This window comes from Oreochromis niloticus, unplaced genomic scaffold, assembly GCF_001858045.2.
Source record: "Oreochromis niloticus isolate F11D_XX unplaced genomic scaffold, O_niloticus_UMD_NMBU tig00000426_pilon, whole genome shotgun sequence".
Taxonomy (NCBI): domain Eukaryota; kingdom Metazoa; phylum Chordata; class Actinopteri; order Cichliformes; family Cichlidae; genus Oreochromis; species Oreochromis niloticus.
Window position 1 is genome coordinate 13,005 of NW_020327162.1, and position 12,881 is coordinate 25,885.

Sequence of the window (12,881 nt, forward strand, 5' to 3'; positions counted from 1 at the left end):
TTAGGGATCAAATTACACACTTCCTGTGGGGGAGGGGGGATCAAATTACACACTTCCGGTGGGGGAGGGGAGGGGTCAAAAGGTCAAGGCTAGGGTCATCAATCAAATTGAGACACAAGCTGTAGTGTTATGTTTTTTCTTACCAAAGTCGTACTAAAACATTTTTTGACAGATTTTTGAACGCTGTGTACCACTTAAAATCAATTCGAGGTCAGTAGGCATAACCAGAATTCATACATAAGGTGCACCGGATTATAAGGCCCACTTTTGATTTTTGAGAAAATTAAAGGATTTTAAGTGTGCCTTATAGTACGAAAAATAAGGTAATTCACCTCTTTCGTACCTTTATAGCATCCTTTCATGTTACTCCTGATTGTCTCCGTCAGACTGTTGTAGATCCATTTCTTTTGTGTGAGGATGATTTTGTTGAGCTTTGCCTTCATTTTTTTTTCCTTAGAAACATGAAATATGGATTAATATTGTTTAAAACAACATCAAGGTAAAATAACTACAATTTCAGTGTTTAAGTTACTTTCTAATAATAGGTAAGCTAACAGGTTCATGGATAGGGAAGTTCTTTTACCTCTGTCTGGAGAAATGTTAGTTGCAATTTGACATTTTTGTACTTTTCAATCAATGAATCAGTGTTGAGTGAAAATGCATCAATGGCCCCATTGAAATTTCCACATTTTATGTCGTTTCTGAATGTGGCAAAGATATGGTTTATAATAGCAGCATTAGCAAGTTTATGACATATTGCAATTTGGATACATGTATTGTTGTACATATTGGTGCTGTTCAGAATTAGATTATTCTCACGGGAAGGTCTTTCTGAATTTTTCATCAATACTTTCAGTCAAATAAGACGCTAATATCATGTTGAGGTCTTTTCGTTTCCCTTTTTTTGGTTTCTGGATGCCAACATTCCTAACTACAGACTTTAGCGTCTTGTGAAAAGCGGCGCCACTCGTTTTCTGAAACAAAACAGAATTTTATTTATTTTTTAAACACATGGTCACAAAGTATCCTGAGGTTTTGATCCAGTAATTAAAACACATACACTGGGGTATAAGAAGAACTTCAGTTTTCTTTCACATAAATTTTGGGATTTTTCTACTCCCTCCCGTAGGTGTTGTTCAAAAGCTTTTATAATGTCTTCAATTGCTTTTTTGACTCGATTAAGTTGGTTGCTTAAGTGTCCCTCAAGGACTGCACACACATCGTTTTTTTGTTCAACCTGAAATAAAAGAAAGATCATCATTTAAAGCAGTAAAACATCACATAATGGTTCTTTACTCATTTTTGAGGCGGTCTTGACAAACTCAGGTTTTTAACATGAATCTCATGCATAAGTTCAGTCAGATAGGTCTGTCATCATTCGACTGCCTCAGTCTATTCTTCAGCTCACTTCCATTTTCCCACACTATATGACCTCATTACTCTAGTCCGATCATTTTTTGCCTTCTTCAGACCAATCAGCCTCTGTTCTCTATGATCTTTTGTCATTCTGCTCTTCAGACTCTCATTCATGCAACTCACCTCCTCCCCATCTTCACCTCAACCTTCCTGCGGTCACTCAGAGCACCATCCAAACTACCATTTTCACTACCCTAAGAATCTAGACTCTCGGGGTCCTGTCCTAACTCCCATCATTTCTGTGCTCTCATTGGTTCACTGGAGTCTCATTGGTAAATAACTATTTAATCAAATTAATAAATAATAATAAATCATATACAGTTCTTCCAAATAATCTCTCCCCTTTCAATCACTAATAATAAATTACCACATATAGATTTATGATGTCCAGTATCCCACATTTTCAGTGAAGGTCAGCATGTCTTACAATATGTTAATATACTTTAGTGAACATTTTATGAACATTTTCATTTTATGCATTTTCTTATGACCTTTAAGAAGATTATGAATGAGGCTTTATTGCCTGATCTTACCACTTCTCTGCTTTTGGCCCCTTGAATCAAAGACAGAATCCCATAAGCTCCAGACACATAGTTTAATGTCTCTGAATGAGCGTCATTGAGATTTTTCAAAATTTCCTTAAGTTTCAGTATTTCTGTAAAGAATTGACAAAGAAATATAAATCTGAGCAATACACTTTCTGTTACACAAAAATATACCATCACGGGTAGTGACCTCACCTACCATTGAGATCTGGATTTACATTCTCTCCTTTGAGGAACTCTTTGGAGCTCACTGTGAAGACTTTGAAACAATCCTCACTGAAGTGATCCTGAGAACATTTTTGTTAGTCAGGTTTTACTCTTGGACCATTTAAGAAGATAATTGTTTTAGATTTTGCTGTCAGATTGTAAATTTACCGTAAGCATTTTCTGCTTTTTGAATTCCTTCGTCACTGCATTCTTGACTTTGTTTCTTTTAGAAAGGAAATAAAAATTGGATGTAAAAGTAATTTATTGTAGGGCTGTGCGATATGACCAAAATCTCATATCCCGATATTAAGACATCTATCGTCCGATAACGATATAAATTACAAAAATGTAACATTTTCTGTAAATTCTGTGAATCTGGGGCAGCTCGACTTGCGTGAAGTGTTTCCAGCTGGGCTTCGAGCACTTGGAGTTGAGTGTTTTAACTGATGCATGAAACGATACATTTTTAGATATAAGCTGTAACGGCCGCCGTTTTCTTTGTGAGTATTTATTACACAGCGTGCTGCGGGGAAAAGCCTGTTCTAACGTTTGAGTCTAAGGTTTATTTTTTAGCACCTGACGGCTCTTTTTTGCTTCTCATCTGTAAATACTCTGCATCTTTCACGTGATTCAGTTTATTTTGAAAAGTCTCAACAGGATCTTGAGCTTTATTGTGAAAGGTTTATGTGGAAAATAAACAAGCGGACACGCCGTGGTTTTACCGTCGTTGTTGCTAACGACAACGCATAAAAACAAGCGCTTGTCCGTCTGTAGTGTGGTTATATTAAATATAAGAGAAAGAGAGAACTTTAAGAAATTAATATAGCCACTACAGTGACCATCAAAATGATGAAAAAATATTGCCGTAAACAGTTTATTTTGCGACACCACGAAACAAACGATAGCGTAAAATGAAACGATAGACGTTTTTATATCGTCATCCGATATATATCGTTATATCGAACAGCCCTAATTTATTGTTAGTATTGTAATGGAAAATTTCAATTATTCTTATTTAAGGTTCAAGCATTTGTGTGCATACTCAGTTGTGGCACTGTAATGAAAACTTCCACTGAGCAGTCTAAAACTAGATGAACTTATTTCAGCCTCAGTAGTTGAAGAAAATAACTCCTTTTGCAGGTGCTGATAACGCCAAGAGCACGAAACAGGATACGCATTGTTCAGTTAGGTTTCAGAGCGAGCTGCCTGATGTGTTGTATGATCACTTTCGGACAACCTGCCTTTTTTGGGAGGAATAAATAAAGGTGTGAGAGCTGCACTTCTGTTTCAGAGACTGCATGACGGTGCTTCACTGCGTGTAATCTCTCTCATGCGCATGATAATAAAGAATGTTCATTATAGCTGAATGTGTCTGTGGACTTTGTTAATTAAATTTCCACAACAGTATTTATCTAATTAGAAACTTATTAAAACACATATACATAGATTTTTTTAAATGTATAACTTTTAAATATGACTTTTAAACAACACAGCAACAAAAATGTGAAGTGTATGGTCACCATGTGCATCTGTGCCAAACTTTCTTTGTAATTTGAATTTTTGGTATATTTGACTTACAGATCATCTGGTTTTTCATTATCTGACTTGGTGCAGATAAAATGAATTTGCTGACACTCGCCACCATTTCCCAGCAGGCCGCTGGCACCTTCCAGGATCTCCCAGGCTTCTTTTTCTGATGCTGCTCGATTCATTTCAGTCACAATCCACACTGTAGAACAACTGGCAATAAACTAAAAAGGAAATGAATGTATGTAAATTATGAATAACTAATGCTTTGAAGAAAGATGACATGACTTCTGTGAATTACCTCTGTCCACATTTGATCTCTGCTTCTGTTAGTGTCACCATTTCCAGGAAGGTCCACGAGTGTGACATGATCAAGAAAATCATTGTCTGGCACTTTGACAGTCACACACTTCACAAGCGGCCAGTACCACCTCTTTACTTCTTCGCTCTCATTTGACTCACTTCTTGTATATCTCACAAATTCTTCCGACAACCCTTCAGCCTGCAAAAAAACCCAACAACAACAAGATAAATACAAGCCAATTGAATGTATGTGCTCATAACAAAGGTTTTAATGATTGCATGAAAAAGAAGACGGGAAATCAAAATAAGACATCCTGTCTCAAAAATCTGAAATGAAAACCAGGAAAATAAATCCAAGGTAATAAGATTTTTTTTTTTAAATTAAAAAAAAGAAAAAAAAGAAACTTTTATATTTTACTGTGGATCACAGTAAGTGGCCTGGTTCTTATATAGTGATTTCTTTTACTACATGTAAACATTTAAAGCACTTTTTTCTGGGTATGTTATTTCTAGCTAACATTTACACACATTCATTCTCTGATGGATGCATCAAAGATCAACTGGGGGTTAAGTAGATATTTGGCATGCAGACTTGAGGGAGCCAGGGATTGAACCACCAACCCTGCGATTAGTAGGTGACCTGCTCGACCTTCTGAGCAGGAGTTTTACAAATGTGAAACTCTTGAACACCTCCACAAAGAAAACTGCAAGCTCCATAGTAAAAGGATAATCAGACAGCAACAGGATAGTAAACCATCAAATTTTAACCACCACAGTTTCACTTGGTTTTTTGTTTCTTTTTTGATGGATGTCAAACATTTTTGAAATGAGGCACATCAACATATTGCCGACATATATCTGCTCAGCAATAAACTGCAGCAACATCTGCTTCACCAGTGCTTTGATTCTGTCTGCACTTTCCATTAGGGAGGCATTACATAGCGTGGACATCTTCCTACTGCAAAGGTGCAGCATCAGCTTAACGCTGCTTGGGTAACTATTGACTGCTCACTATGTGATGTTCATAAGCCACACACTGCTATGTATCTCACCCAAACTGTGGTCTAATATATGCTTTAAACTGCAAGTATTCCTTTGTTCTAGAAGAAGAACCAGATTTTATTTTGGTCTGTATTACTGCACACTTACTGAGTCACTTTCCAAAATTTTTATCTTGGACATTCGAAACTCTGGAATATCTTTGAAATATTTGTTGTCCATGAGGCTGCGAGTGGATTTTTCTTTCCACTCTTCTCCATACAGCGCTGATAACTTTCCATCAGGGTCAAGAAAATCATCATTACCACCATGATCATCATCATCATCTTCAAGAGCCAGTTTTAGGGACTGCACCTCATTTTCCCAATCCTAAAAAAAAGAAAAAGATTATATCTTAATTTTAGTAAAGCAGTTTTTGTATCTTCATTCTAACACATTACTTTACTTCAAAAATCACAATATTCATATTTCATTCTACCTCTTTTGTAATGAACTCGATGTGTGCCTCATACTTTGATCCACTGGTAGCCTCCACCTTTATTATCACTGAGGTACATGCACTGACACTTCCAGAAGGCAACAGGCGCCGCTTTTTTATGATGGCATTGATTAAAGAGCTCTTTCCAGCCCCAGTTTTACCAAAGACACCAACCAGGTGCCTCTTTTCTGTCTCCAAATCTTTGATTTTATCCCTGTTGAACAAGTTTAAATATGGATTAACTGACCCATTCTCAGAAACATCAAACTGAAAATGCAGTGAAATCAGAAAGATTTGTTTTTAAAAATGTGTTGAAAAAAATTCACCTTACTACTGGAACAAACTACACAGCTCCATGTTGAGCTCTGACCGAGTTTAAATCTTTAGTATGTTTATTATACCAAATACCAGCAAAATGTTACAGACTGTCCCAACTTCCTTGGAAATGGTTGGAAGAACGTCCAACAAAAATAGGAAATCTTTATTACTCACTTTAGGAACGTGCTGAGCTTGTCACGGCCATGTATTCTTTCACTGACACGTCTCATTATGTCTTTGACATCAGACAGTATTTCTGTTTCTGTCAGAGGGAAAGTAAAAAACTAATAAGGAGGAACCTGGAAGCAGTGTAATGCAAATATGGTCCACTGATATGCAAAGCAGGAATGTGAGGATTTCATATATGTGTGTGTACCTGACTGGGATCCTGCTGCACAGTTGTCTTGTCGTTTAGGAGATGGTTGCCATTCGCCAAACTCACTCTGCGAAAGATCTGATTTTCTTTTTCCTTTTTGGATTTAAACAAAATAATAAATTTAAAAAAAAAACTATGAATATTGAAACATCTGATCATGGTATATTTTAGATATTTGCAAAAATACCACTGTGGAAATAAAAAAATAAATTAGATGTATTAAAATGAGAGTCAGATACATTTTCTCACCTTTTTCACTTATGGATGGCAAATCCTGTGGAAGCATATAAATATTCAGCATTCATATTTAAAATTAAATTATTATAAATTGTACATGTATGCATAATTGAATTGAATGCACTTTTTATAATGTACACTCTTATATGGACAAATATTCTCAACTAGCACAGTAATTTTAAAAAATGGATCTTATCTTGCCTTTCAGTAAACATGCTCCCATGAATCAACGAATCTGCCTGATTCAGCACCAGTGACACAGACCTAGAGACCAGTTGGTGACCACCCCATCCCTGGCAACCACCAGCTGTTAAGGTAAAACGTGTATTCCAACATCAGGCAACTACATCAGTTGTTTAGTGGTCTTAAGGCTTGTGTGACTGGGGCTTTGCTTTGACTCAGGTCACCTTAGTGTATATTTATGAGGAATGAAGGCATGCTGGTTCATTATCTGAATTTCAATAATCCTCACCTGATCCAAATCAGCAGTTGCTATCACTACGTAGCAGGGTGTGGTTTTTGCAGGGTAGGGGTGGGGCGACACAATAGGACATTCACGAATTTCCCCATGCACATTAGTGGTGTGAGATACAGCTGGATTTGGTATTCCTTTTAGACCCAGTAAATACAGGCCCAGTATCAACGATTCTGATACAGATACTGATGCTTTTTAATAATTATGGTGGACAGTGTTGGGGAGTAACGAAATACATGTACCGCCGTTACGTATTTAAAATACAAAATATGAGTAACTGTATTCCGTTACAGTTACCGTTTAAAAAGGTGGTATTTAGAATACAGTTACTTTGTTGAAATAAATGGATTACACGGCGGTACTTTCCTGTTTCATATTGTGGCGGGTCAGAACTGTTTGGGTTTTGTTTGACAGCTACGTTCTGTTGTTCCAGGCGGCAGCGTTACGGTTGCCATGGTTACAGGGTGACGCTCTCTCTCTCTTTCTCTGAGACTGTAGCTGTGTCCAAATTCATGGGCTGCATCCTCCTGAGGACCCGGCCTTCGCGGTCTACGTGGGCCGGGTCTTCAGAAGGTCGGGTAGGCCGGAAGTAAACGACTGTGAAATTGGACGGTCTAGCCTTCTGATTAACGTCACCGCTGTCTCGGTGGAGTTTAATAAACTCAGCCGTCTGCTCCTTGCTATTTAAAATATAACAGGACACTGGCGTAAATTCTCGACCGTCTCATACTTCTGTTTAATCAGTTTTCTGTTTGACATTTATTCAGTGGTGTAAAAACTAGACATGGCACGATACCACTTTTTTATGTCCGATACCGATATCATAAATTTGGATATCTGCCGATACCGATATTAATCCAATATTGTGTGTTTTTTAATCAATAAAACTGTTTTTTTTAATATCTTGCTGCATTTTGTATAAGTTCATATTCAAGTTTAAATAAACAACAACACTAAAGGTATTCTGTTATACCTGTATGTAAAAAATACACTGCACCCAAAATATTTCATAGTTCAGCAATACTGATCAATCTAATAAACTTAAACCTACTCCATCCTTCCTATTCTGGTATTTTAAAGAGTACTTAGCAGAAATATTAAGCAACCTAACTAATAGGGTTGCAAACTCCCAGCAAAAAAAAAGAAAAGGGAAACCCCCCCCCACCCTCCACCTCATGATGCTTAATCAACGTAATCAACTTTAATTTGATGCAGTGTGAAAAAAAATGCACAGAAATAAATTATTTTTCAAGAATAATTAAATAGATTCAACATCTTTCTTCTACAGAATTGCAGACTGCACAGATGGTATCTTCCCAAAGGAAAAAGTACTATAGCTTACTAGGGTATATTAGACTTAACAGTTACCATATACAGTAATGGACTTCTATACATTTTACATCAGATTAAAACTTGGGTGTAAGATTCAGATAATTATTTATTAAAAGCTAGATATTTTAAATGAGAATAAGAAAGAAAAGTATGTCTTTGTGCCCCCCTTTTCCCTGTTAATGCCCTATCAGCCCCCCTGGCTAAATCCGCCCCTGCACAGTTACCAGCCTGCAAGTTTTGTGAGGTGCTTTTTTGATATTTAATGGATCGGATTACATTTTTTTATTTCTCTCCGATATCCGATCCAGTAATTTACGTCAGTATCGGACCGATACTGATACCTAATATCGGATCGGTCCATCTCTAGTAAAAACCAAGGAGGAACTCACCCGGGGGATTAATAAAGTTTTATTTTATCTAATCTAATAACTTTAATCTCAGCCAAATCGATTTACTCACAAACAAATAAAACACTAAAAAAAGCCAAACAATAACATTTTTAGGTTGTCTAAGTGACTTATATATATTACATTTAACCCGAGTAGCGAAAGTCGGCGGTGATCTGAAAATGATGTGCCGGGAGTTGTGCCGTTCTCGGCGGCTTCAGTGACCCTCAAGCTATCGGCTAGCTATCGAGCTGGTGGGTAACAGACGTCTCCGAAAACGTCGAAGCACTTTTGCAAATATGCGATATCTTGATAAACCGAGCAGATATTTCAAGTTTACACACCCACATTCTCGCCTGAAAATATGTTAAAAGTTTATTTTGTGACCCAGAAGGATTAATAACAGTAATTTTAAAACTTAGTAGCGGCCGCCATTGCCGGAAACTGCAGTTTGGCTGGGCCGCGCTATGAATTCTGGGATATGGTGGGCCACGAAGGACACACCCGACCCATCCTTCAAATTCGGGGAAAAGGAGGACGCATTTGTCGGCTGCATTTGGAGGAGTCTACGAATTTGGACAGCCTTCGGCGCTTCGCTGTGACGTAATCGGTCTACAAATGCGTCCTCAGGAGGATGCAGCCCATGAATTTGGACACACATTTTGTGTTTCCTGGCTGAGAGAGCGCCTTTTTGTTGTTGTTGTTGTGCTAAGCTAATAGGCAGAATGCTACAGGCATAGCTCTAAAGAATGTAGCCTCATGGGCAGTGTAGTCCGTGTTGCAGGGAGAATGGACTGCCATACATGTTATGTGTCTGTGAGCAAGAGGAGGGAGAAAAAGGATAGTGGAAAAGTACGAGCTGTCATCGAGCAAAAACGGGAGCTGGAAGCATGTAAATATAATAATAACCACCGCAGCCAAGAAGAGTGCCTGACGAGCCCAGTTGTAAGTACGCTATTAAGACTCGACTGTACGCTGTGTTCGTGTTTTCCTCCGAAAACAATAAGTTCCGTTGGAGCAGCCTTTCAACGCCTCTCTCTGTCTCTCGCAAGCAAAGTTGACCCAGACAACAAAGTAAAGCTATTTTTCGGCTACAAGCCCGACACGGAACCCGCCGTAGTCAGAGGTCCCTTTACTACGGTTCAGAGCCGCGGACCTTCAGTAATAGTAATAAATCACACAGCAATAGTACATTCACGTAGTTGTAAAAAGCATGATAATATATTAAGTAATCCAAAGTATTCAGAATACGTTACTCTCACTGAGTAAAGTAACAGAATACGTTACAGAATACATTTTGGGGCATGAATTTTGTAATCTGTAACGGAATACATTTTAAAAGTAACTGATGGTGGATGCATCATTAAACTGCTAAATCTGAATGAATTTTCAAGACCTGTAAGTGTTTGGGGGATTTTCCTTTCTTTGGATTATTAATTAAAACCAAGGACAGAAAACATAAAATGAGAAGTCTGTATCACATCTACTTGTAGTTTAAATATAGTAACTGCACAGTATCCCTTTTACAGTTAACACAAAGGGGTTATGAGATATTCGGGATATTTGTTTCAATTACAGTAGATATTATTATGATACTTGAAAGCAGCAGCACTTAGATAGACGGCCAGGTTGCCTCTTTGATGATTCTAGGAGTAACAAAGAAACAGAAACTAATATCCCAAAAAGTTGATTCTGTTCATCTGGACATACTGTTTTCAGTGGGAGAAACGTTTCATCGCTCATCCAAGTGACTTCTTCAGTCTCAGCTAACTGCAGGTTTCCCCAACCTTATAAACATTTGCTCTTTATATAGTTGGGACAACTTGGGATTTACTTACCTGGATGATTGAGCATATATCAAGACAGAATCTAGTATCGATCTCATTATGCTGATGCTTTAACACCCTTCCCACGCAATGTAAAGAAGCTGTAAATTTCCAGATTGTTTTATTTTATTTTATTTCTATTTATATAATGTACATAACTCCCCCACTTGCTGCACATAATGTCCTCTTTGTATATACTCATTCACTGTATATAAAGTTCTGTCTGTCTCTCTCTTTTTTTCTTTGCAAAGTCGAGGAGCGTATCAGGTCACATTTCACTGCGTGTTTTACCTGTATAACCATGCATGTGACAAATAAAGAATCTTGAATCTTAATCAATATCAATACAAACTTTGGTATCTATATTTTGGTTTAATCCGCCCACCACTAATGCACACATCTAACCTTCACCCACTCAGGCTCCAACAATGCTCCAGGCCAAACCGGGGTTTGGTGGACTAGTCTGCGTGCAACCCCAATTCCCTGTCGTACAATCCCTTGGCACCTTACCAGAACGCTGTACATCCCTCCTCGACCAGGGTAGGGTGTTGACATCCCGCCAACACGGTACACCTGCAGCTCCATGAGCGGGCATTCCCGTTGAAAATGTCCCATGTTCCCACACTGCTCACACACCACCTCCCCGCATCGTCCCTGTGTCTGTGCAGCCCCCAGTGAGCCAGGTACAGCGTCTGTCACTGCCAGGACCTGGGGAGAGAGAGCAGAAAGGAAATGGTTGGAGCGTAGCCAGTGGTCCTCGTCAGTGTTGCTGGCACAGGCCCAGAAAGTTTGCTCCTCTGGGCCAGCAGGGTACCAAAAAATAATCACCTGCCAAAAAGGGGTTTCCAGCATTTGCCAAAAAATTACTGCAGGAAGTAACTGTTATATATCCTTTAGTTATCCGGGTAAAAAGTAATTGACAATAAAAATGTTTTTTCAAGAGAGAGCTAGCCAAGAGGGCAGCAGAAATAACAAATATAACATCACAGTTCTATAATCAAAAAGAACTGGATTGATGACAATATGGGTACAAATACACATAACGTCATAAAGATACTTGGAAGACAGATCATTTCTTTATTTTATATACAACCCCTTCATAAACCCTGTTGACTAAAGTGTATTTACTATTATAAGTAAAGATATTAGACGTAAAAAACCAAAACATCGAAAATCACTCTTTGGCAGATGCTCACCTCCCCTGGCAGCGATCTTCCGGGGTTTTCCGTACGCGCCGCCAGGTGATCTTCGGCCAGCCTCACTGCCGCCTCCAGATTGGGCGGCTTGTGACACTTGACCCAGTCCGCCATTTCCCCTGGCAGCCCCTCCACAAACTGCTCCAGAACGACAGCCTCCAGCAGCCGCGCCTCCCCTTGTGTCGGGCCAGGATGCAGCCACCTCCCCGCATCGTACCGGAGCTGCTGGGCAAAAGCCGAAGGCTGGTCTTGTGGTCCCATGCGGCAACCACGGAAGCGGTGACGATGGTCTTCTGGAGAGAGTTCCAGCTCATCCAGGTGGAGCGGAGTCGCAGCGGCCCCAGACTGAGTCAAAAGGTTTTGTAGCATCCGCATCTGCTGCTGCTGCAAGTCCGCCATGTTGGCCAACATTTGAGCCAGCGCGTGACCTTGCTGTAGATTCTGTGGGTTTGACATGTCGTAACGGCAAGCTGGGCACCACTGTATCACTCTGTTACTGATCTCTGTTACGACACACACAAGGAGACAGTTCTGCGTCACGTTTCACTAATAGTTTTTATTCAGTTCACAACTTGAAGCCACACGTTTCACACTTTCTAACTCTCACTGGCTCAGCTCTCTCACTCTCAGTTAGTTCCTCTTCAGGCCGCAGCAGCTACTAAAATAAGGAGAAAGGTAATCAGCGTGGCAGGCATCAGCTCTTTCTCCCAGCCTCCCCTGCCCCTGTCACCTGAACCTGCTGCTCCACCCCTCAGCTAGTGCTAAACCACAAACCACACCAGCCACAAACTGATACATTGAAATGTAATGTATTTAGCGAACCATAATAGTTCTAAAACAAATTCACCTGTATGCATGAACCTGTACACAATTTTTCAAATGAAAGGTAACAAATGTTAAAGTATTTAATTAATTAATTAATTAATTAATTTCACTCTGGGTCCAGGACATTAGTGTCCGTTGTGCGTGCGTAAACTTCTTTTTACAGCGAAAAAACCCCTAAACTTCCAAGCAAGCACCGAGTGTACTACGACGTAATGTGAAATTCACAGAGAAACTCGCGGATTCTTCCACTGACCGCTGCGGCACACCTGCACCAGGGTAAACCTCCGCCTACCCCAGTCCTGCTTTACAGGTGAAAATAGAGCAACAGGACCGCTAGTCTTTGATTTTATTTATTTTCTGCTGTGTTTTACTTGTATCTATTTGAAAGAGTGAGTGTAAACACAAAAAAATATTTTATTTTATGTGCTGGAATGT

The 12,881-nt window shown here is 39.2% G+C and overlaps 1 protein-coding gene across 3 annotated transcripts; it reads right to left on the bottom strand.

Moving 5' to 3' along the window:
* Positions 1–220: 220 nt before the first annotated feature.
* LOC102080898 (nuclear GTPase SLIP-GC) lies at positions 221–12,382 on the bottom strand. 3 transcript variants are annotated; one of them, XM_025904231.1, is made up of 17 exons: positions 12,229–12,382; positions 11,622–12,124; positions 10,936–11,133; positions 6,419–6,443; positions 6,170–6,262; positions 5,968–6,055; positions 5,476–5,689; positions 5,148–5,366; positions 3,997–4,197; positions 3,747–3,919; positions 2,337–2,391; positions 2,161–2,248; positions 1,950–2,071; positions 1,061–1,237; positions 820–974; positions 584–701; positions 221–452 (listed from the first exon to the last, which is right to left on the bottom strand). In XM_025904231.1, exons 2-17 carry the CDS (start codon positions 12,075–12,077, stop codon positions 294–296), a joined length of 2,541 nt encoding a protein of 846 aa, XP_025760016.1. In that variant the 5' UTR covers positions 12,078–12,124; positions 12,229–12,382; the 3' UTR covers positions 221–293. The 3 variants fall into 3 exon arrangements, with proteins under 3 accessions (XP_025760016.1, XP_025760015.1, XP_019211771.1); XM_025904230.1 differs by having other exon boundaries at positions 12,246–12,381; XM_019356226.2 differs by having other exon boundaries at positions 11,622–12,382.
* Positions 12,383–12,881: the final 499 nt, after the last annotated feature.